Genomic DNA, 25,482 nt, shown 5'->3' with positions numbered 1-25,482 from the left:
AGCCAGGGCTACCTAGACAAATCCTGCCTTAAAAAGCAATAATAGTAATGATGATGATGGTGATGATGATGATGATGGATGGTGGTGGTGGTGGTGATAATGATGATGATGATGATGATGTGATGGTGGTGGTGATAGTGATGATGATGATGATGGTGATGATGATGATGATGATGTATGACAACAGCAATAATAAACTGTGTTTATGTGTATGTCTAGGTAGTGGGTTTATACATGCAGTTGTGGTACCTGACGCCAGAAGAGGGTGTCGGATCTCCTGGGCTTCGAGTTGGTTGTGAGCTGCTCAACACGTGTGCTGGGAACCTAATTGGCGTCCTCTGCAAGAGTGGTTTGTACTCTTAACTGCAGAGCTGTCTTGCCAGCCCCCCAAAACATTTTAAAGACCGTTATTAGCTGGGTTTCTGGTGCAGGTGTAAGCGCAGTTACTCAAGGGGCTTAGGACTGACTTCCAGATCTGCCGGGCTACACAGAGCGAGGTCTAGAGAACGTTCTAGAAAGCAGAAAGTGTGAGGATAGCTGTGGTCTCCTGGGTGGTGGCGCCCTGCCCAGCATGTTTGAGGCCCTGCGTTTAATCTCTAGGACAGCGAGGATGAAAAAGACTACCGTTTGCACATCGCGAAGACAGGTCTTAAAAACCGTTCCACTTTATTGAAATATGCGAAAGTTCTCCCAACAGTCAAAAATAAGAAAATATACAGTCAAGTCACAACGGCAACAGACGACAGACCACAGAGCGATCCTCTTTTGTGTCACGCGCGAATGGAATTCATTTTCAGCCGGAGAGAACACGGTAGCCTGTCTGCTGCTCCCGTGCCCACACCACAATGGCTTCCCGCGTGGGATGTTTTCAACACCGACATTTTAAGAATTTGAGCTTGGGGCCTATAGGGGACTCAGAGACATGGCCGTGTGTGGCCCACTATGCGAAGATGGGGATTCTGGTTGCCGTAACCAGTCCTGGCTAGTCTCATCTGTATAGTGATACCTTGGGCGCCGAGTGCCAGAGCACTGGTGAGAATTACCGAAAACCCTCAAATTCTTCACAGACATACATTTTAAAAATGTAAACAAAAGACTTTTTTTTTTAGCAAAACAAAAGGGCCAGAAATGGAAATACTGAGAAATCATATATTATTCTTCTTTGAGAGAGGCAATCTCATGTAGCCCAGGCTGGCCTGGAGTTTGCTATGTAGCTGAGGATGACCTCGAACTCCCTACCCCCCTGTCTCTGCCTTCTGAGTTCTGGGAAGACAGGTGTGACTCATGCACTTGGCTAAGGAACAAAGCCAATGCTAGTGACCGCAATGTCGCAGCTGGCAAAGACTGTAATCAACGAGAGGACAAGCCCAGCCTGGTGGCAAAGGCTAGTCACTCCAGCTACCTGCAAGTCCGAGGCAGGAGGATGAACAGTTCAAAGTGCAGCTGAGCTACAAAATGAGTTCAAATCCAGCCTGGACAATTTAATATATTTGTTTTTAAAACAAAGTTGTGTGGGGTTTGGGGGTAGAGCCTGGTGGTAAGGAGCACTTGTCTAACTTGTGCCTGACCCTCCCTGGGTTCAACCTACAGGCCTTAAAATGGGTGTATGGGGGAGGGGCGAAAAACTAAACGTGAGCCTTGCTCTACGCCAAAGTAAAATCTATGATACATGTTTTTCTCAGGTTAAATGAGCGAATCATCATTTCTGCTACTCCATCTTTCCGTGGCATTAAGACCCTCGGGTTGAGTTTAGAACTCATTAAAAAGCATCGCAGTAGCTTTAAATGTCATGGGAAAAATTCATTGGCAAGAAAAAAAAAGAGATGTGCAATTCATTTTAGTGTTTTACAATCATAGTATTAGAAATATCATGGGTGAGGGCTGGAGAGATGGCTCAGCGGTTAAGGGCACTCACTGCTTTTCCAGAGGTCCTGAGTTCAAATCCCAGCAACCGCATGGTGGCTCACAGCCATCTGTGATGGGACCCGATGCCCTCTTCTGGTGTGTCTGAAGACAGCGACAGTGTACTTACATATATAAGAAATGTCAAGGGTGGATACAACTAAAGGTTTTCTGCTCTAACCACCTAGGTCTTAACTGGTCTGAGCTCCTGTGGAAATAAGTGTTACCTACAATCTGTCGCTGGCTCACGCCGGGCCAGCTGCTAGTGCCCAGAGAATGCACCCACGTTGCAGAAGTGTGCCTTCCCTCCAAGCTCTGACTCTAGTCTTTAGGGAAAACCTGCAGGGTCTTTTTGTTTCTTCAAACATTTCTACACACTACCTCAAACTCTGGGAACACGTGATTGCGCGCTGGGAACTTCTAACTTGTTTCTCCCCCAGAGGTTGCAGCACGGAACAGCGGCTGCTCACTTATCCATCATGTTGAAGATCATCTCACAGGTGAGGCCTTGATCTGGGCTCGGGCTCCCAGCCGCGCTTTCTCCTTGGTGGCCCAGAGCCTGCTCTTCAGGGGACCGAGTTTCTCCTGAGGTGGCGCTCTCCTGGGTGGCAACATCTTGGGGGAAAAGGGACACACACAGAGAGAGAGAATGTGGCAGGAAGCCAAGACAGATTGGGAGACCAGAAATTATATATTGCAAACAGTTGCTGTGGTTTGCGCCGAGCTGCAGGCATGTCGGAAACGCAACCTGATTCTCAAATGCTGGCCACCGTGTCTCCCTGATTCTAGGCAGGGCTCCTCAGCCTGGCAACTGGGGTGGGGCTCCTTTGGGGGGGGCACTGCGGGTACTAAAGACCAGCTGCTTCTATCTATGAGATGCCTGTGGTGCACTTCTTTTCAGATGTGGCAAGCAAAAAATATCACCAGACACAACCCAGGAAGTGGCTAAGTCGGCGGGCACTTGATCGGAGTTTGAGGGGTGAGTATGTAACCATCATGAAGCCATTTTGATTAAGGTGCCAGCCACCTCCCACCCAATTCTCACTGATTCTCTGACTGGGGTTAACAGCGGGGAGTAGGGTGGGGGGGACACACGGCCAGGTTAAAGCAAAGTGTTCCGAAAGGACATACCTTCGTCATGTTCTGCTCCTCCCTCAGAGGCCTGAGCCCTTGTCACTGGTCTTCCATTTCTGGAGTGGGCTGACTTCTCATGCTCTGGGTCACACTTCTTTCTGTGTCTCTGCAGGTTGCTCTGTGGAAGATGACACAGGCCCCTAGTGAACACCAGTGTCCCCGTGTGCAAGTTTGCACGGGGCAACTCAATAGGTGGAGAGAGGTAACTTGTCTGCTGGCCTGGGGACCCCTGTAAGTCCTGCTCTGAGCTCTGCATGTGCGCTCTGGTACGTCACAAGACACATCAGAAATAATGTATATTTTTAGGGGTTGGGGATTTAGCTTCAGTGGTAGAGCACTTGATAACAGGCAAGGCCCTGGGTTGGGTCCCAAAAAAAAAGAATTAAAAAAAAAAAAGAAATAATGTATATTTTTGTGTGTGTGTGCCTTGTGTGGTGTACCTTTTAGATTTGGGGGGTCCCAAAACAAAAGCCAAAGCTCAAAAAAAAAAAAAAAAAAACCTTAAAAAAGTGTGTGTGTGTGTGTGTGTGTGTGTGTGTGTGTGTGTGTGTGTGTGTGTGTGTGTGTGTGTGTATGTGTGTGTGTGTGTGTGTGTGTGTGTGTGTGTGTGTGTGTGTGTGTGTGTGTATGTATGTGTGTGTGTGTGTGTGTGTATGTGTGTGTATGTGTGTGTGTGTGTGTGTGTGTGTGTGTGTGTGTGTGTGTGTGTGTGTGTGTGTGTGTGTGTGTGTGTGTGTGTGTGTGTGTGTGTGTGTGTGTGTGTGTGTGTGTGTGTGTGTGTGTGTGTGTGTGTGTGTGTGTGTGTGTGTGTGTGTGTGTGTGTGTGTGTGTGTGTGGTGTGTGTGTGTGTGGGGGGTGCTGGGAATTGAACTTGGGTCCTCTGGAAGAATAGCCAGGGCTCCTAACCACTGGGTCATCCCCAAACACTCCAACCCCCCCCCCCCACCAATGATTTTTTTTTTTTTAAAGAGGCATTCCCTCATAATGAACTCTAGCTGGAAGCTGGCTTGTTTTAAGTTTTAGAGTAATAGCTGTCAAAGAGAAGACAATTTATCCTTGCACGATGCTTACACTCAGTAAAGTGAGGCCCAACAGTAAACTAGCAACTCAACGCCCCATCGATTTCTAGGCCATGGAGGACCGTCCCCTGGATGCTCTCCTGAAACCTGGGTGCAGGACACAGGCACCCCTAGGACACAGAAGGGAAGGCTGGGTGTGGTGATGGATCACGTCTGGAATCCCAGCTGAGGGGGAGCCAGAACTAAGACAGTCAGGTATGAAAGACAGACCCCATTTTGGCGGAATGTACTCGCTAGCCCGGTTTGGGATCAGGCTCATCCTTTGTACAAAAGAACGCACCCTGTCAAGCTCCATCCGGTCCGTGCGTCCCTTTGTGTGACACGGAGAACAATTTGCTGGCTCACCTAGGACTTGGGATCTACCTGGGAGAATGTCTAGACCCCCACTTGGGGAAGGTTCACCCCCAACAACACTCTTTCAGACGACGATCTCAGGACAGAAAATTAGTCAGCAACAGATGGAAGGCAGGAGGAAATACCATGGTGACCAGGAAACTCTTATCCCCAAGACCCAGGTAGGAATCCAAAAGAGTGTCGAAGTGCTCCATGGCGGCTGGGGTAGGTGGCCCTTGGGGTTGAGTAAGAGAGTGAATGGGATTCATCGTTGACACAGTGGAGTGGGAAAGTTGAGTTCTCAGCTCCACCGAAGCACCTAAGACAGGCGCTGCCCAGTCAGGGAGTTAGGTGAAGAAGATATCAAAGGAAGACAAGGGGCCTCCATCACCAGGGGCTGATATACAAGGAGCCTCTATCTGTGGGGTTGAAACAAGCTCAGGAACCCAGGAGGGGAAACAGTTAGGTTAAAGAAGGCTTGGGCTGGAGAGATGGCTCAGTGGTTAAGAGCACTGGCTGCTCTTCCAGAGATCCTGAGTTCAAATCCCAGCAACCACATGGCGGCTCACGACCATCTGTGATGGGATCCGATGCCCTCTTCTGGTGTGTCTGAAGACAGCGACAGGGTACTTATATATAATAAATAAATCTTAAAAGAAGGCTCTAAGGAAGCACATCCCCCAGAGGTTCCTCTGCTTGTTCAGTAGTCTCAGATCCATCTGATCCAGCTCATGCCAAGGTCACCTCTCTTTCCCTGTTTCTCCGTGTGCTTCCTATAGACTCTGGGGCACACGTCCCTTCTCCCCACTTCTTCACGAGCTCCTTTCCCACCACCAGCTGTGTCTAAGAGCTGGAGGAGGGTTAGAACAAGGCCCAAGGCCCGGAGAACACTAGCCTAGCATTCATTCAGTTACAGTTTGCGCCGAGACACAGGGACTCCCAATTCTTGCTGTGAGAGCACGGAATGCTGTCTTTGCTTAATTGCTTTTTTCTCCCTCAATGCCGGGGCCCCATGTACTGCCACTCCCTAAATCCATGCTGTCCTAACTTGGTATCTGTCTTAGGGTTTCTATTGCTGTCGTAAATAACATAACCAAAAGTGACTTGTGGAACTTTGCTCAAATGTTCCTTTGCGGGGGAGGGGGGGTCAGACACCGAGATCATTCTTCCCCCAACATATTCATTCAAACGTGGCCTCCACGTCTGCTGTGAATCTGTAGCAGAAGTTGCCCAAGAAGCTGTATTTATTCTAGTCACAGAGAGAGTGTGCGGTTCCCGGTTTCGCACAGGTGGCTATAAGGTGAAGTTTGTTCTTAGCCGTGTGCCGTTCAGGACTCCTCTGAGCATCCCAGACAGCCATGGGCCACTCCCGCAAGCAGCGGAGGGAGTGGTGAGTGACCTGCCTGCCACGAATAAAGATTAGGGCTGAAACCCCTGGTGTAAATGCTGAGTTAATAAAACACACAAATACAGACCTGTCAGTCTCCGCACATATCACGCCAAGGATGCTCAGTGCAGCGTATTTAGACACTTCACGACACAGAGACAGTGGCATGGGACAAATTCCTGAGCTGGGATAGAAGGAGTATCAGAGACGTCACCTGGGTCAGCCTTAGGTCCTCCACAGGAAGGAGAGACATGTTGCTGGCCGGTGACATTCAGATACAGAGACAAACTGGTGTGTGTGTGTGTGTGTGTGTGTGTGTGTGTGTGTGTGTGTTAGTGAGCAGATACTTGTGATGTGACTGAAGCTCGGGACAAGTCAGGACACGATTGCCTGCAGTCTCCCGCCCCGACCAGCTTCCTGCCAGACAGCACACGTGTGCCCTGTAACAGGCTCCTGAGGCCAGGACTCTGGAAAGGAAACTTAGATCCCGGATCAGGCCGTGGCCTAAGTTGTCCACCTACAGTCTGGTCATCCTCTTAGTTGATCCTGAAACTCCTTGCTGCCACAGAGGTGGACACCCTGCAGAGAGTCTGTAGGGTCCCCAGTGCTGGGGCAACACCTTGAAGACACGCCCCTTCCCTCTACGTTAGAGAAATCTGGCCACGGGCTCCTTCTGAAACCTCCCCTCCCTCTGAGTCTATAAAGGGCCCCATTCTTCCTTATCGGATCCCAGACTAGGCTGCTGTCTGTCTGTCTGTCCATGGTATTGACTCTTTTAACAGAACTTACCCGAATCCATTCCTGCATCGCACACACCTGAGACTTTTCTCTTAACCTAAAAGTTAATTTGGATTCAAGCATCCGGCTGCACTTTGGTTTTTGACAGTCAGAACCATCCAGCCACCCCGCTCCACAATTCCATGCTCACACACGCTGCGATGTGATGCATGTTTGGTTAAGCCTTGACATCCGGAAGGAATTTGTTATGCAGAAGTGGAAAACGAATGCACCAACCGACAGAATCTACAATGAGCTGGAATCCACAGCCTGATCTCACACCCTCTGTGGAATCGTTCTGCGTTCAGCTCACAGGCAATTGTCAACTACTTTAAAAGCTAGGCTGTGCCCAGCACGGGGCACACAAACCTTCAATCCCTACACACAGGAGGCAGAAGCAGGTGGTTCTCCATGAGTTTGAAGCTGGCCGAGTCTACAAAAAGCCAGCCAGGGCTACACAGGAGGTCCTATTTCAAAAAAAAAAAAAAAAAACAAAAAAAAAAAAAAAAAACAAAAAAAAAAAAAAAAAAAAAAAAAAACAAACAAAAAAAAAAAAAAAAAACAAAAAAAACAAAAAAACAACTCCATTCTCTCAGGAGTCAGAGAGCTCCCTGGACTGTTTCCAATCTGTGTGGACAATCTACCCCAGGCTCTCACAGCTCCCCCAGAGCTGAGCCTGGTGGAACAGTAGTTTCAGCACAAGGAAAGAGGTTAGAAACAGAACACTAGGGGTTGGGGATTTAGCGCAGTGGTAGAGCGCTTGCCTAGCAAGCGCAAGGCCCTGGGTTGGTCCCCAGCTCCGGAAAAAAAAAAAAAAAAAAAAAAAAAAAACAGAACACTAATAAGTAACCATGGGGGTGGGGGATGGGTTGGAGGGATGGCTCAGTGGTTAAGAGCATTGACTGCTCTTCCAGAGGTCCCGAGTTCAATTCCCAGCAACCACATGGTGGTTCGCAACCATCTGTAATGGGATCTGATGCCCTCTTCTGGTGTCTGAAGACAGCCACAGTATCCTCACATACATGAAATAAATAATATAAAAAAAAAGTAACCATGGTGTACTATCACACCCCCCACCCCCAAAGAACATGACTAAAAAGACCATATGTTCCTGGACTGGAGTCCAGCTCCAAAGGAGACTTATCTGTGAGGAGCAGACGTTTAAGGCCAGAATGGACAATTTGGCTACAGCCGGTCTCAAAAAATCGGGGGCCCGGTGGGGGCAGTGCTTGCCCGGTACGCATCTAGCTGGGGTCCCATCCCCTGAAGGCTGTGTGTATGGGGTTCCCTTTTGCCCTTGTTGGGGAGAGTGTGTATTTGCAAAACGAGTGAGTTTTTGAATCCAAGGACTAGTGGAAGAGGAGGTGGTCCCCGAAGTCCTGGCAGCCTTTGACGCAGACGGATGCTTACCCAGCGGGAAAAACCTTTACCACACTTGAGGCACAGGTGCACACTGGGGACGAAGCTCGGGTCATGGTACTTCCTCAGGTGCACGGTGAGCAGTTGCTTCTGCCGGAAGTGTTTGTTGCAGGTCAGGCAGGAGAAAGGCCTCTCTCCCGTGTGCGTGCGCATGTGCGCGGTCAAGCATCGCTCCTGAGGGAAGGCAGGGGACATAGCTGACACAGGGTGGAAGAGTTCCTTGGAACCGTCCGTCATCACGCCATCCGCCCTCAAGAGTGCCGTGGCCCTCATCAGAGCCAGGGCCTGCTGCGTGCCAGGGGACCAGGGACATCCTTTGCTACATGTGCTGTTCGAAGCCAGCCTGGTTTACAAGAGACCTGCTCAGGAAACCAAAAGAAAAGCAAACAAAAATTCTCTAGGGCCCGCACTTTGAAGATTTATTTCCTAATTAATCAATTGTGTGTGTGTGTGTGTGTGTGTGTGTGTGTGTGTGTGTGTGTGCGTGCATGTGTGAGTATGTGCATGTGTGAGTGGGTATGTGTATGCATGTACACCTGCATGGGGCTACCGGAGGAGGCTAGAAGAAGTTGTCAGAGCCCCCCACCCCCCGAAGCTAGAGTTATGGGCAACTGTGAGTCTCGTAGCCTACACTTGGGAAGACGGTGAGTGGGAAATCCCGCCGCCGGTGTCCCCTGGTGAGATAGTCACCAGGCATCGAGGCACACTGAGATCACCACACACTCCAAAGCGCTTTTGGGTATGTGGGCGGCTTGTAGCAGTGTTTATGGTGAGAAATCTGAAGCGAAGAGTTAACCAACATTCTGAAAACTCAAAAGAGAATCAGTACGCTTAAAAATAACTCTACATCCTAAAGTTCCGTTGTGGGCTGGAGTGTTTGGGGCTCCATACTCTCCCTGCTGGCTCTGAAACCCTCTTCAGGGAACTCAGGAGAAGCCTGCCTCTGTTCTCCCCGATCTGTGGGGCGTTTGTTCAGTATTTGAGGAGAACCCAGGAGTGCAGACATGTTTAAAAAAAAAACAGAACCCGAGGCAGCTGAGGAGCTGGCTCAGTGGGTAAAATACTTTCTGTCTAAGCATAAGACTCCTATCCCTGTTACACCCCTGTAAAAGCTGGGTGTGGTGGTGTGGCCCTGTAACGTCAGCTCTGGAAGGAGAGAGACAGGTGCTTGGGGCACCTCATCTAATCACAGAACTACAGGATCTCTGAGTCTACCTCAGAATGTACGGTGGGAAAAGTGGGAAAAGCCATGAGAAGGAGACCCGGTGCTGAGCTCTGAACACCGGTACGGTTCATCCCATGGTCAGATGAGACCCTGCTTCCTAGACATCGCCCGATGCGATTGGAAGCACCGAGGGGCAGGAGGCTGCAAAGTTCAGCGGGGTGATGATGACGTTCCCAAAATCTGAACTCTAGTCTTCTTTTGAGAGGTGAAGTTTTATCGGTGGCAACGTGTGTCCCCTGAACTTCCCACTGTGCCGTCCAGTTGTCAAGAAAATGTCCCCCCCCCTACCCTGAGTGGTTATCACTGCATACAGAGTCTGTCTGCAGAACACTCCTTCAAATGAAAACGGCAACCACGAAAAAGTGGCTGAACCTGGGAACTCAAACTCTCCCACTCCCTGGGCTGCAGAGGGCAGGGGAGGCACCGTTGACAGCCTCAACCTCCTTCCACAGGACATTAAAGGCTGTTGGGTCAAGATTTACCAAGGTTTACCACCTTGACTGCAATGCTGAGGACATTCGAAGTTATTTATCACTGTGCGTGTATGGCGTGTGTGTGGGGGTGTGCAGTGCGCGTGTGGACAGCTATCTCTGTGGAGCTGGCTCTCTCCCCTTTTCCTCCTTCATGAGGGTTTGGGGGACGGAACTCAAGACATCAAGCTTGCTGGCGTATCTCACTTGCTGAGCCTTCTCGAGGCCGTTCAGACATTCTTGAGTGACATGCCCTTTGATTTGGCTTCTGGGCAATGAAGATCCCATCCATACCCAGTCTGATCTTGTAGGGTGTCACCGTCAGAGTTAGGGCAAAGCTGTACCACCGCCCTGACAACTGATGCCCACTGGGGAGGAAGTGGACCACTCTGGAACCTCTTTGATGCCAGCCTGGCTTGTGTGGGGCCCTCTGTGCAGTTCCAGCTGATGGTCGGTGGTGTGTGTGTGTGTGTGTGTGTGTGTGTGTGTGTGTGTGTGTGTGTAAGCTCACAGAACTCTGAGGATACACTGGATCCTCTGAAGCTGGAGTTATGGATGGCTGACTGACACCCAACATGGGTGCTGACATCCAAAATGCTGCCCTCATGGTGGACTAGCAATCATTCTTTTTTTCTTTTTTCTTTTGGTTCTTTTTTTTGGAGCTGGGGACCGAACCCAGGGCCTTGCGCTTCCTAGGCAAGCGCTCTACCACTGAGCTAAATCCCCAACCCCACTAGAAATCATTCTTAACTCCTGAGCCAGTTCCCCAGCCTTTACCTTCCTTCCTTCCTTCCTTTTTAAAAATCCACGCTACTTATATTTTACTTTAATACGTATGAGCATTTTGCTTGCTTGCACGTACGTGCACCGCGTGTGTACCTGGTACCCAAGGAAGTCAGATGAGAATATCAGGTACCCCAGAACTGGGGTGACCTCGAGTTATGGGGAGTCATAAACCACCGTGTGGGTTCCGGGAGTCAAACTCGGGTCCTTTGCAATGGCAACAGCTGCTCTTAAGAGCCGAGCATCTCTGCAGTCCCCCCAGCCTCTTTCTTACCGATGGCTGCTTCCTAGGTCCCCTATCCACTCACACGCCTGCCTCCCACAGCTCGCCCGCCCGTGTGAGCAGTCACGGTGACGCAGTACCTGCTTGCACGCGTATTCGCACTGTTTGCACTTGAACTTCTTCTCATTCTTGTGGGTCCTCTGGTGCTGAAGGAGGGCATAGCGCTCGTGGAAGGCGGCAGGGCAGTATCGGCACTTGATCTCCTCGGGGCTGTGGCCGTGCAGGTTGCGCAAATGGACACCTGTAAGAGGGGCAGGAGACACCGTGCTGGCCTGTGGCAGCGTGGGTATTCAGGGACTTCTCTGGTGTGGCGGGAAGTTCTGGGCACTACAGACTGTTTTCAGCACCTCAGAGCTCCCCCACCGCCCTAGCTTGCATCCCTCAGAGATGGCAGACTGCCTCCACGTCCAGGTGAATGTCCCCTAATGGCATGAATGTCCCTTGTGAGCACCACTGCTGGGAAGGAGATAAGGAGAGGGCTTGGGCCGAGATCTGTTCAACAGGGAGGTCAAAGCTACAGAAGGTTGGTCATGACTGATGAGAACCTTAGCACAGTGTAGGGGGCTCGGAGCATGGCTGAGGGGTTTTCTGTAACAGAACCGTGACTGTTGTCCTGCTGGGAGACTAAGCACCCTCGTCCCATGACCTGAGTAATACTGGGCACACCGTCTAGGAGGCTCTTTATGAGGCTAACACTCAGGCCTGGCGTGCGTGTGGCCCTATGTGGGGCTGATCAAAGGACTCTGGGATGCTGGAGGAGCAGCCTGTACCTCCTGGCTCAGAAGTGGCCGACCACCTTAGTCATACAGGGAGACAAAGAGCCAGGGTCTCCACAGCACCCCTGCAGGGGCTGCAGAGGCTGCCTCTGGCCTGGGACAAACAGGCAACTGGCTGACAGACCCCAGGGGACACTGCTTCGTGGTACCTCAGGAGCCACAGAGCCACTGATGGAATATTCCAGATGCTAGGAATAGGTCAGATACCTATTCTAAGATTGGTCAAATACCTTTACCCTTGCGGGAATAATTGCAAAAGCTCTGGAATTTTCCAAGTGGACTGTTTGGACTTTTACTTTTGCTGACACTTTTACAGTCTCTCGTAACATAATTTTAGAGAGAGAGAGAGAGAGAGAGAGAGAGAGAGAGAGAGAGAGAGAGAGGAGAGGAGAGCAGGGGAGGAGGAGAGGGAGACAGAGAGAGCAAGAGACATGGGGGGGGGGAGAGAGATACAGACAGACAGACAGACAGACAGACAGACAGACAGACAGAAGCCACAGAGACCTTAGGGCTCCTTTGCCAACTCTCTGCCCTTGACAGCTCCTTGCCTTAAATAAATTCTGCCCTCCCTCCATAGCTCCCTGCCCTCCCCTCCCTGTCCCCACTAGCTTCCTCCTGCAAGTCCCAACCAGGGTATCTTGTGTCACAAGGACTCGCCACAGGAGAAGGTACACTTTGTGTCACAGGCTGTCTCTTACCGAAGTGAGTTTCTCAGGGAGAACCCTGTCTCAGTTTCTCCTCTATATCCCCAGCTCCCAGCAGTGTGTACAAGGGGCAGACTGAGGAGGGGACCGGGCAGAGCTGAACTTCTAACGCAGTTGCACTCTAACACTCAGATCATTAGGACCGCTACCCCTAGCAGGAAAAGCCTCCGTGTCTTTCAGTCTCTGTGTCTTTATCTGTAAGAGCGGGGGATAAAACACCACCCGTGGATTTGATCAGACCTTCTGTGGTCGGCCCGTACCAGGACTAGGCTGGCCAGCTTCTGAACTGCACTTACTAAGATCAGCCACCAGAGGGCGGTATAGGACCTCTGTAAGAACATTGCTAGAGCAGTTTCCTAGGCCCAGTGAGGGAGGGCAGCAGGCACTGGAGGTTTTCAGACTGAGGGGACACGGTTAAAGTAGACACTCACGCAGGTCACTCTTCCTCGCAATGATGGTGGCACAGTGGGGACACTTGTGTTTGGGCACATTCTCGCCATGCTTCTGCGCTATGTGGATTTTCATGGTCCCACTCTGGGTGAACCGGGCATGGCAGGTGGGGCATTCGTACGGCTTCTCACCTGTGACACAGAACAGCAAGTGACTCTCTGGAGAACCGCTTCCCCATGAGCCCCGGCCAGTCCCAAGGGATGCGTACGCTGGGGCCTCTTTCCCAGGCAACACCTTCCTGTAGGTTTAGCCTCAGTGGCATAGGAACAGGAAGGCCAGTCAAGATGGCAGAGTCACAGGGCCCCAGACATGGGGTTCCCTGACACTGGCGGCCCCTCGCCAGCTCTGAGTGGGTTGTATGTGGGGACGAGACTGTTCACGCCCGGTCTTCAGATAATGAACCAACTGAGAGCGGGTGCCCGGCTCTCACTCTCACCTGAGTGTGTCCGCATGTGGCGTTTCAGTTTGTAGGTGTCCTTGCTGGCGTAAGCACACTGGCCGCACTGGAAGGGACGCTCGCCCGTGTGTGAGCGGATATGACGCTTCAGCTTGCTTGCCTAGGGCATGCGGAAGAGGGTCATGTGACGGGAACCCGTGGGTGGGCAGGCCTTCAGCTAACCGGCTTCATAGGAGAGATGAGAAGCTCGAGGAGCAGCTCATGCCTGCAACTGTGGCACTCAGGAAGCTGAGGCAGGAGGATTGCTATGGCCCAGGCCCCACTTAAGGCTACATCAGGAGACCTTGTCTCAGAACGCGCCCCCCTCAAATATGCAGAAAGGAGACCTAGGTGTGAGAGTACATGCCTTTAATTCCAACGTCAGGGAAGCTAAGGCAGGAGGATTGCTGCAAGTTTGAGGACACCTTGGGTTATATGCTGATCCCAGGGCTAACCTGGACAACAGAGACCCCCATCTCAAAGAAGCAAAAGGAAAAATGTAAGTTAACCACACCTCAGTATCAGGGTGTCTCATAAAACAGAACTGCCCAGTCTTCTGGTGATTAGCTCTGTCACTGGCCGTGCGCACAGGTCGGGGTTAATGAGCAACGGCTGAAAGACCTCCATGCTAGATATCACTTTTACAAACGGAAGCAGAGCTCTCTGCTCCGTCAGCACTGCATGTGGTTCTATCTTTATTCCCAAGGCCTGGTCCCCTCACGGCAGTAAAGTTTAAACCACCTGTAAACACACAAGCCGGAAAAGCCTTCCCAAGTGGAAACCTGAACCATTAACTAAATGGAGAATGACCTGTGAAGTGCCTAGAGACCAGCCCCTCGCTGGGGAGCGTGGCTCTGTGGGCTACCGGCTTCTTTTAACATGCTTCTGAGACAGGAACTCACTTCGTGGTTCTGGCTGACCTCAGAAGTGCGTCCAGCAGCCCTGCTGAATTTGAGGCCAGCCTGGTCTACCTAGTGAACTCCAGGCCAGCCAAGGCTACAGTGCGAGTGCCGGACCGGCCAGGGCCACATTGTGAGAAGCTGCTGCCTCAAACACAAAAAACGACAGAGAGGGAAGCTTTAAGGGAAAGAGGATGAACCGTTAGGCTTTGGAGGCCATTAAGGAGGAAACGGCACGAACCTCCCCGTTCACCACGGCAGCAGGCCTCACCATCTTCTAGGACATTCTGATGCCACACTCCCACTGTAGACCCTTCTTGGTGTTCCCGGGGAGCAGGGCCATCAGCCACACTGGGCTGGAGGCTCGGGAAGCAACACGAACCTTGCTTACACTCAGAGAGAGTCTGTGGACCTGCCTCTCTGGAATCCAGGAGGCACACCCGGGCCAGAAGACTGCCCAGGAACAGAAGGTTTCCAGAGAAACACGAGATTCGAGAGGAAAAACTCAGTTTGGATTTTTTTTTAAAAGGAGGAATATGGAAGCCAGGCTGTTGTGGTGCTTGTCTTTAATCCCAGCACTTGGGGCAGGTGAATCTCTGTGAGTTCGAGGACAGCCTGGTCTACAAAGTCACTTCCGGGACAGCCAGAGCTACATAAACAAACCCTATCTCAAACCAAACCAAACCAAACCAAACCAGACCAGACCAGACCAGACCAGACCAGACCAGACCAAACCAGACCAAACCAGACCAGACCAGACCAAACCAAATCAAGCCAGACCAGACCAGACCAAACCAGACCAGACCAGACCAGACCAAACCAAACCAGACCAAACCAAACCAAAGAAAACAAAACAAACAAACAAACAAACAAACAAAAAAAACCCAAAAAAACCAAAAACCAAACCAAACCAAAGAAAACAAAAACAAAAACAAAAAACCAAACCAAACCAAAACAAAAAAAACCCCAAACCAATACCAGACAACCACCACCACCAGTACCACAACCACAACCACCACCACCACCACCACCAAAACCAAAAAACCAAGGAGGAGGAGAAATAATATAATAATATGGGAATTGTAGGAAGGAAAGAAAAAGAGATTTTAACACTGCAGCTTGGGAGGGTTCAGGGTTCAGGGTTGAGGGTTGAGGGTTCAGTAGGAGGTCAGAGGTGGCAACACAGGACATCCCTGCCTGCTTCTTGAGGTAAGCGAGTGCTCTACCACTGAGTGACGTCTCCGGCCCTCTTCCTACTTCTTATTTTGAGACCATGTCTAAGTTGTGCAGGCGGGTTTTAAGCTCACAACGTAGTCCAGGCAGGCCTCGAACTTGCCTCCAAGGGGGGCTCAAGAGAGTGCAACAGTGTAAGAAACGGTTGTGCCTGACCCAGTTTCTTGCTCAGGAGCCAAGGGTAGGCCAGGAAGGGTATAGCTGGTCACCCTATTTCAACGTTAGCCGGCAAGCACCAGCAGATGGGGGTGGTAGCATAGTGGTTAGTGCCCCCGTGGGCCATCCCTGGGCTGCATGGACCACGGACCCTCGGCCACTGAGCAGGATGGTGGAGCCTCAGTGTCTCCCCGTTGGACACCTTCCGAAACCTCACACTGAGGCCACAACCTTTGCCTCAGAGAGGAGAGCTCTTTTTAAAAATAGCCACGGCAGAAAGTGGTTCTTGGAATCGCGCTCTGACCCGTCTGCGAAATCCCCCAATTTATGAAACACTTGCATCATAGCTGGGTTTAAGCTTTCCGTGTCCCCTTTAGCTTAGTTCCTGTAGAAGCCTCCGCTTAACCCTCCTCTGCCAAGCCCACCACGGTGCAGCCAGCTTCCTCACATGGAACCCTGGGCACGGGCTGTTAGGAAACGGACCTGACCCGGAGACGCTCGCCACACACAGCCTTTGTTTTTCTGAGGGAACCGATGGCGGGCGGCACAAGCCGTCATCCCCACTACTCAGGAAGCTGAAGTAGGAGGGTTTCAAGTTCAAGGCCTGCCTGGGATGCAGAGTGAGTTCAAAGTCAGCCTGAGCGACTGAGACCCTGTTGCAAAATAAAATACACAGCTGAGGACACGGCTCAGAGGTAGAGCAGTTTGAGGCCCTGGACCCAAACCCTAGCACCACATGCAACACATGCACATGCATGCATATACACACACGTGCATGTGAACACACGCGTGTGCACACACGAACATGGGTACACACACGGACCACACCTATTTGCCATGAGCAGGAAGCACGCAGCTAAATTCCATCTGAGATGTTGATAGGCAGTATGCGCATCGTCAGGGTTATATTGTCAAGCCGGTCACCTGTCCGTCTGTCTGTCCGTCTGTTCGTCTGTCCAGGTGGTGTTGGGGGCAAGGCTCAAAAGCCTTCAGGTAAAATTCCCAAGTTCTGGGCAAGGGGAGACATTCTGATTCGTGGCCCCAACTGCGATGTCAGGTACTAAAAAGGACTTTTCAGCAGGTCTGAGAGTTCTCGCCTTAGTTTCTACACTTTCATTTTGTGCACACGAGTGTTCTGCCTGTGTGTATGTCTGTGCACCACATGCATGCCTGGTGCCTGGAGGCCAGAGAGGGCATAGATCCTCCAGAACTGGCGTTACAGACAACACTGGCGTTGTCAGCAACCACATGGGTGCTGGGAATGAAACCCAGGTCCTCTGCAGGAGCAGCCAGTCCTTGGAACCACTGACCGTCTCTTCAGCCCCAGCAGCTAAGAGCATGAAAAACCATGCAGGGGACCCAGGTTCTATTCCCAGCACTCCTGTCTGATGGCTTCTAACCGCTGTCCCTCCAACGAGAGACAGCGAGAATCTGATATCTCTCATGTTTCTCCTCAGAAACCTGCATTCGCATGGACTTACCACTCCCCACCCTTGGTTAAAAAAAAAACAAACAGAAATAAATATAGATAAATCTCGTTTGAGAGGAAGCAAGATGACTCGGCCGGTAAAAGCACACGCTGCCCATCGAGGTCTGAGCATAATCGTCAGCAAGGAGAGAACCGATTCCATCAAACTGTCTTCTGATGCTCACTAGGTAGACCAGGCTGACCCTGAACTCACAGCAATCCTCCTGCCACAGAGCTGGGATTATTATTATGAGTTGCCATACGGGGCACTAGTTGGATGATCACGCCTGTAGCTTCTAGTACAGATTTTAGAATGTGTCTTTGGTGAATAGTTGGGGGCCGGGTTAGTGTCCCTCGGGGTGCACAGGGCTGCCTGCGCGTCCCTCAGGGTGGCGACAACAGGGGAGCTCACCTCGACGCTGGCGTACTTGCACAGGGAGCACTTGAAGGGTTTCTCGTGCGTGTGTTTGTAACGCCTGTGCCTCACGAGCTCTCCGCTGGTGACAAACGCCATGTCACAGTCCCCGCACTTGTAGGGCCTGGTCCCTGGAACGATCGATGATTGCACGGTTTACACTTTTCAAACAAGACTTAACTGTGAAACTTCCAGTGACTTTCTAGTTTTGAAACGGCAGTCTGAAAGGCTTCAGCAATTAAGAAGTTCTTTGAACTATAAATATCGTAGATGCGCGGAGACAGAACTGTGGGTAACAGTCAGTGCTTTTAGTTGAAATTCAGGAGGCGTTGGGGCTGGGGGTGGGGCAAAACTAGGCTGGGGATGGTGCGGCAGGCTTGTAACCCCAGCACTCAAAAGGCTAAGGCAGGGGGATTGCTGGTTAGAGATCAACCTGTGCTACAAGAGAAACCCTATTTCCAAAACAAAAACAAAACAGAAAAAAAAAAAAGCAAAACTAAGCATAAATGAACGCATGTGTAATGGAACCCCCTTCTTCTTGGAGAGCAAGGCCCAAGGGCTCCCTGAATGCTTACGATAAGGTTTAACTAATAAATTGACATTAAAAACCGGAACCAGCGGGCTGGAGAGATGGCTCAGCGGTTAAGAGTACCCGACTGCTCTTCCAGAGGTCATGAGTTCAATTCCCAGCAACCACATGGTGGCTCACAACCATCTGTAAAGAGATCCGATGCCCTCTTCTGGTGTATCTGAAGACAGCTACAGTGTACTTATATATAATAAATAAATCTTTTAAAAAAAAAAAAAAAAAAAAAAAAAAAAAAAAAAAAAAACCGAACCAGCAACGATAAGAAACGGACAGAATGATGAGTTGGGCCCGTCCCTGAGTCCATAATCTAACTTTCTCAGGGAGCTGAGGCTGAAGGATCACAAGTTCCAGGCTAGCCTGGGCGACTTAGACCCCTCAAAATAAAAAGAAAAGGGCTGGGGACACAGGCCAGTGGTGGTGCACCTGCCTAGCATGCGCGGGACCCCTTGGTTGGCCCTCAGTGCAAAGGAAAGTGCGTTTAGCAGATGCTGAGAGAATACAGACAAAAGCTGTCTAAATCCCACACCGAGAGGGAAATTATTCAAACGTCTGAGGTGCTTCTTCTGCAATTTTCCTGTATATTTTTGCTGCGAGGAGGATGGGATCCTGGGAATTTTCACGGACAGTGAAGTCACGGGTGAAGGGAGATCTCGCTGGGTCTCCCTGCACCTCACTGAGATTCACAGTGCGTCCGTGACGGAAGGCCACCCCGGGCAACTCACCTGTATGGGTGTTGACATGGTTCCGGAGGAGAGTGACAGTCCGGAAAGACTTCAGGCACAGGTGGCACAGGTGCGGCCTCTCATCGCTGTGAATTTTGATGTGACGGTTGAAAGTTGAGAGTTTGGAGGAAGTGAATGGGCAGGTGTCGCACTGGAAGGTCCGGGGTTTTCCTGTGCAGAGAAGACACATGGTGACGTGATTTGATTATGAGATGCGGTTCTTGAGGAAGAGCATCTGGTTAGGAAGTACTCAGGTTCTGTTCCCTGCTACGAGCTATCTGGGTCCCTAACCCCACCTCCCTGTTGTTCCCTATATACAACAGTGGAGCCCATGAACTCTGGTTTCAGATTATCTGGTGTCCCCTTCTGGCCACCATGGGAACTGCACACAGGAGGTGCACAGAAACACATAAATGCACATAGATTTAAAATAAATTGAATTTAGCCATGCGGTGGTGGTGCATACCTTTAATCCCAGCACTCAAGAGGCAGAGTCAGGCAGATCTCTGAGAGTTTGAGGTCAGCCTGGTCTACTCGAGTTCCAGAACAGCCAAGGCTACCCAGAGAACCCCTCTCTTGTAAAACAAGAAATGAGAGATGGCTCAGTGGTTAAGAGCACCGACTGCTCTTCCAGAGGTCCTGAGTTCAATTCCCAGCAACCACATGGTGGCTCACAACCATCTGTAATGAGATCTGATGCCCTCTTCTGGTGTGTCTGGAGACAGCTATAGTGTATTCATATAAATAAATAAATCTTAAAAAAAAAAAGAAAAACAAGAAGTGAACAAACAAATCAGTCTTATTGAACTGTAATTTAGAGTGTAATGTAGCTTGTGGAGGATAGAACAAATGTCTTCTCAAAGCAGGGAGTCCAGAAGCAAGTCTCCCATAAACATGGACTCTGTTGGGTAAAATGAAGACCCCCCAATGCCTTCCCAGAATCCTCCACCCAAGCCAGGGGATCTCTGAACAAAGCCACAGCCCACAACCACACACGCGTGGTGGTTACTGTCCTGGAAAGATTTCTTCCCTGTACTTTTGATGCTGTACTTGGCAGAGCCAGGCCATCCAGACAAGTGAGGGCATCCTACCCCGGAAGAGAGCCATGGTGCAGCCTCAGCTAACACTTCCTGACAGAGCTCACGGGGAGCTGGCTGAGGGCAGTTTCTAGCTTCCAGTGCTATGGGGGTGGGTGGGTGTCACATCTGCTGTTGAAGACACTGAACTTGCTGACAATAATCACAGGAGACTCACACAAGTAGCCAAGGCTGTGAAGGTGTTTCTCCACAGAGGACACCTAGGTGGCCAATACAGGCTTGGAGAAACACCCATTAGAAAGACATAAATAAAAGCAGAGAGACTCCCTTTCACATCTGGTACCTGCAGAATAATGAGCTCGGTCAGGGTGCCCAGACATGAGCCTCTGACACTGAGGGTGGCTATGAAGATCATTTGGCAGTTCCTCAGAAAGTTAAGGAGAGATAGTGTGGAAGAGTGCTTCCTAAGCAAGCATGAGGACCTGAGTTCAAATCCCCAGGTTCTCTCTGCAACTCTCTCTGTAAGAAGCCAGGCATGGCCATTCATTCATTCATTTAATTCTAGTGCTGTGGAAGTTGAAGGCAGAGGATTGCTGGAGGTTGCTGGCCTTCAGCCTAGTCAGAGAGAGATGGTGGAAAGAGAGTGAAGCAGAGAGCGATACAGCAGAATATTCTATGACCTCTTCCTATGGGGTCTCCACACGCGTTCACGGGCATGCACATACCCGACAAACACACACACCCACACACACACCCACACCCACACACACACACACACACACACACACACACACACACACACACAAGTTAAATATGGAACAAAGATATAATCCAGCAATCCCACTCTCTATATATACATTCCCCTAAATTAAAGTACAGAACCAGCCATAGCAAAACCATTCACGATAGCCAAGGGGCGGGAACCCCCTCAATCTCCAGCAAAGGAGGAATGGATAAATAATTGTGGTATGTCAATACAATAGAATACTAGGCAGCTGTGAAAAAGGAAATGCTACCATAGGCTACTATACAGTTGAACCCTGAAACTATTCTAAACAAAAGAATAAAGAACCAGAGGGCACATGGTTTCAAAGTATTATGGACATATTTATTCCATATGTCCATATAAAAAAAAAAAGGATACGAATCGTTCTCAGGGTATGGGAGCTAGGGATGGAAAATGAGAAGATGAAGGAGATAGATAGGGTGATAAAAATACTCTGGAGGGCTGGAGAGATGGCTCAGCAGTTGAGAGCACTGGCTGCTCTTCCAGAGGTCCTGAGTTCAATTCCCAGCAACCACATGGTGGCTCACAACCATCTGTAATGAGATCCGATGCCCTCTTCTGCTGTGTCTAAAGAAAGCTATGGTTTACTCACCATATACATAAAATAGACAAATAAAATCTTTTAAAAAGTGCTCTGGAATTTAAAGTGCTAATGGTTGCGTGGGATTGCAAATGTATTAAGTCATTAATATAATAAATACATATTAAAAAGCAGAAAATAAGCTAAGAGGGAAATTTAGGGCTTCAGCCTCATGATTGACTGTATGAGCCATTACCACGAGGCAGAGTCAAATCTCCACTTCCAGAGGCAGAAACCTACAGGAGGACTCTGGCTACGTTTAGGGAATTGAAGTGTTGCCATGGTGGCTGGTCCCTGTGATCCGAGTCGCCTCCTTCCCTACCTTTGGCTACTAGAAGAGAAAAAGTTCTGGGCTGTCATAGAATGGCTTTTTAGTGGTGGTTTTGTTTGTTCTGTTTTTTTTTCTTTTTTCTTTTTATTCTGGCTGGACTGGAGAAGGAAACCAAGGTCTCATGCACGCCCAGAACCTTGTGCTGAGATCCACATCACAGTCAGACAGAACCTTTAAAAAGTCAGCTAGAAATTGAGATAATGGGACGGAATGTCTCCATTTAAATAAGTGAGAAATTACTTTGAGAGAGCAGCCCACTAAACCACCGTGAGAGTCAAATGCTTCCTGTGGGTTGCTGGGATGCTGTCCATTGCACTATTAGGATGGGGACTCCACAGAGCCTCCCAGGCCCCTCCCTGCCTCTGAGTGCCCATCACCGAGATTCCCTGACAGGGCTGCGGATGTCCGTCCACAGACAAAGGTCACTCTGCTGCCAAATCCTAGGCTTCCTTCGTTTTCCGCGGTGGTCTCCAGCCTGGCTCTCCTTCCTGACCTTCGGTCTCATTCTGTCTGTCTTTCTGACCCCCGTGTTTGCTGGTCCCTTTTTCTAGCCTTCTGCAAGAAGGACGCTCTGGTCTTATTCCCTAAGCCCGGACTCACTGCCCTGGTCTGTAATTACCTCACAGAACAACTCCCGAGGAATCTCAAGCCAGAAAGCAGGGCCAGGGCCCAGCCTGCGACTTATGTGTGAAATGCTTTCTGGAACGTTTAAAAACGGCTTTTTAAATGTCTGAGTGTAAAATGGGGGGGGGACCACGTCTGGGATTTGGTTTACAATATAGACCACCAGTTTAAAAGTTCTTCCACTTCCTGATGTTCTGAAAGAAGCGTTTAGAAGTGAACCCTTCAGACTTTGATAATTGCCGCCCTCCCACCAGAGAAACGAGGGTTTCTCAGCGCGTCTCGGGGGTTGGCCAGCCTACCCTTGGTCTGCCTTTGAGGTTTTGGTTTTGCTCGCGGCGCACTGGTGTGCTTTGCAGCTGGTGGATCTTGCTGTTCCTCCAGGCTGAGGTGGGAAATGGTCAGAACGATTTCGTCTTTCCCTTCTCTTGGTTTCATTTCCACAAAGAGGAATCTCTCTTCTTTCTTCTCTGTCCCTGCCTGGGGCAAGAGCTGGTCCTTTTCATCTTCTTCTGGCTAATAAGTCAAAATGAGAAATCGGGCCCGTTAGTTACAACCTGATAAAAGTTCTTCATTCTGGCAACACAGAAGGGAAGGCAAGCACGTAAGACTACGCATGGGCATCAAACGCTTGCTGGAAAGCCATGGGTAATTAATTCAGCGTCCAGGGCTCTGAGGGGACTCCTGTCTTTGTGGCTGTTTTGTTTTTGTTTTTGTTTGCTTTTTGCCTTTTGTCAGGGAGTGGGGGCAGGGTCTCAGGCCGTTAAGCCAGCCTCAAACTCGCCATACACCTAAGGATGAACGTAAGCATCTAATCCCCTCCACCCCTTGAATGCCAGAATCACAGAGGACCACCAAGCCAGCTTTATAAGGTGCTGGGAATGAAACCCAGGTTCCTGCATGCCAGGCAAACACCATATCAACTGAGCTATATCTCAAGGCCGTAATATTTCATTTTTTAAAAACTCAATGTATCTTACATTAGTAGCATCATCTCCTGTAACTTTTAAAAGTCTTTAAAAATACACATATCTTTATGGATATATATATACATACATATATATGTATATATACATATATATGTGTGTGTGTATATATATATGTATATATGTATATATGGAAGGGTCTTGGGTCTTGTTATTTTACTGTATTTTATTTTCCAACTTCAAATATATCGTCTATACATAATATCGCTCAAAGCCTCAATCCAAGAAAACTCAGTGTTTGTTTTCTCTATCCCACAAGGCATCAGGGTGTAAGAACGAGCCGTACCTTCTTCGGGGCCTTGCTTTCCTCCAAGTTCGACGTTGACTCTTGGTTCTCCTCGTCGTCCTCCGGCACGTTCTCGCGCAGCAGGTGAAAATGTCTCAGCTCCAGCATCTCTGGTGGGTACAGCTCTTCAGGGATGCTGACGGTCACGCAGTGCTGAAGGCTGAGCGGGGGCTCTGGGTCCAGCCACAGCACAGACGGCAGCTGCAGTATGCTTTCGGCCTGAGATACCGTCATTGAAAGCTCCTCCGAGTGTGGCACGCTCAGCCATCCCAGCCCCTGTAGGTGCACATCTTGGGACGTCAGGTGCAGGGTTTGCAGGGTCAGGATCCGCCTATCGCTCTCCACTGGGGCCCTCGAAGGCAGTTCCTGGGGCTCGGCTTCGGCCTCCTCGACGTCTCCCTCCTGGGCTTCCCCTCTTTGTACCCCACCCTCCTCTTTTTCCTCCTCCAGGTCTCCAGGCTTCAACTTCTGCTCTTTGATCTGGGTGAAGTGCCCAGAAGGAACAGGGACCTCAGCGGCAGCCATGGTGATGTCCCCTGATGGAAAGAGAGCATGCAAACTTTATGGGGGCGGAGGGGCTGGGGACTAGTGGACATGGATCAAGGTGCACAAGATGGGACCAACATTCCAGGCCAGTTTGGACTCCGCAGTAAGATCGTGTCTCACTACGCTACAAAAGTCTCTAGCGGGACTTAGGTGATATTCCAACATTCTAAGTTCCAGGATGAGCTCGGGATGGTGAAGGGTGGTGGTTTGCGCTGGCATGGTCTAGAGCTGAGCAAAACCGGGGTCAGACCCCCAACTTCGTGGGGCACTTGTGGTCTTTAGGGCAGAGCAACCTCCCTTTGGGCCTTGTGGCTCTTGGCAGCCATGTGCACACGGCCCACCAGCCTCCATGCTTGCCTCCCAACCTCGAGCCCCGCCCGTCCTGCCCCGCCCAGCCTCACCCCACCCATGCCCATGCCCCCTGGTGCACCTCCCACCCCCGAGGCAAAAGCACCCCAGGTCCTCACCGTGGAGGCAGGGCCTGGACTGTTGACCGCGTGGCTGTCACCTTGCCACCTCGTGCTAAGTTGCTCTTCGTGCAGAGGCAGCTGCCACCACCTCCCTCGACGACGACGACGAGAGCCCTGCGCAGGTGCTGGCGGGAAAGGGGTGGAGCCAAGGAGAGGAAGATGGTGGAGATGGAGTAGAGTAAGGGACACAGGACCCCAAGGGGGCGCTGGAGTCCTTGGGGGCGGTATGATGGACAGAGAAGAAAAAATGGAATCCTGGGAGGGGGTGGAGTCTTGGGGGCGATGATGGACAGATAGGGAGAGATGGGGTCCTGAGGGGGCGCTGGAGTCCTACAGGAGGATGATGGACAGTGAGGAGTGGTCCTGGAGGGAGAACTGGAGGCATGGCAGTGGATGATGGACAGGAAGGTCGAGGAGATGTCCAGAGGGGGCGCTGGAGTAACTTAAGGACGAAGTGGAGGGAAACCGATCTGGAGGCTATGGGTGGACCGACAAGGCAAGAGTGCTGGGAGAGGGAGGTCCTGCAAGAGTCGAGGAAGCCTGTGTGTAGGGGGTGCTGGATGGTCGAATGGGGTCTAAGAAGACTCTCCTGATGCAAACTGGAGGGCCACAAACCCCAAGGGCGCAGTGGTAAAGGAGCTGTAAGGGGACGGGGGAGACAGAAGGGACATGGAGCCCAGAGGGAGCCCGATGGAAAACAAAATTACATTGGCATTTTAGAATATTAGAAAGTTATAAAACATATCTAAAAATGTATTAGCGGGCCTCAAATGTGTTGCCTTCGACCTTGTGTTTAGCTTCAAACCACCTTCAGCCTTTATCACACAGCCCCTGGGTGCCATCCAATGGGTGGAGTCAGGGCAGAGGTGCGGAGATGGAAGACAGGGAACCTGGACCTCCGTGGCCTCCGTAGGTCTCCTTCAGCTCTTTCCACTCGATCATGTTCTCAGCAGAAGCATTCTTTGTGGGCAGGTGGGGGTGTGTGTGAAGTGACAAAGTGGATGGGAAAAGGGAGTGGGAACTGGGGGGACCGTGGAAGACACGAAGGTCAACAGGACCTTTTCTTCCCTTGGACCCCTTCCCAGTCGTCCGAGGTCTTTTCTTGAAGTTCCACCACTAGGTGTTTTGGTTTTGCCTCTCTAAAGGTATGGCTTATAATTCTCAACATTTAACACATCCCCAAAATGGAGAGCAATCT

The 25,482-nt window shown here is 50.5% G+C and overlaps 1 protein-coding gene across 2 annotated transcripts; it reads right to left on the bottom strand.

Annotated features, from left to right (window-relative positions):
- Positions 1–2,013: 2,013 nt before the first annotated feature.
- Ctcfl (CCCTC-binding factor like) lies at positions 2,014–25,189 on the bottom strand. Of its 2 annotated transcripts, XM_032902456.1 has the most exons (11): positions 24,282–25,189; positions 23,269–23,804; positions 22,299–22,512; positions 18,641–18,811; positions 17,327–17,460; positions 13,159–13,279; positions 12,704–12,853; positions 10,873–11,033; positions 8,023–8,205; positions 3,034–3,154; positions 2,014–2,517 (listed from the first exon to the last, which is right to left on the bottom strand). In XM_032902456.1, exons 2-11 carry the CDS (start codon positions 23,791–23,793, stop codon positions 2,369–2,371), a joined length of 1,929 nt encoding a protein of 642 aa, XP_032758347.1. In that variant the 5' UTR covers positions 23,794–23,804; positions 24,282–25,189; the 3' UTR covers positions 2,014–2,368. The 2 variants fall into 2 exon arrangements, with proteins under 2 accessions (XP_032758347.1, XP_032758348.1); XM_032902457.1 differs by lacking the exon at positions 24,282–25,189 and having other exon boundaries at positions 2,369–2,487; positions 23,269–23,793.
- Between the last annotated feature and the right edge of the window lie 293 nt (positions 25,190–25,482).

This window comes from Rattus rattus, chromosome 5, assembly GCF_011064425.1.
Source record: "Rattus rattus isolate New Zealand chromosome 5, Rrattus_CSIRO_v1, whole genome shotgun sequence".
Taxonomy (NCBI): Eukaryota; Metazoa; Chordata; class Mammalia; order Rodentia; family Muridae; genus Rattus; species Rattus rattus.
This window is presented reverse-complemented; position numbering and strand designations above follow the sequence as displayed.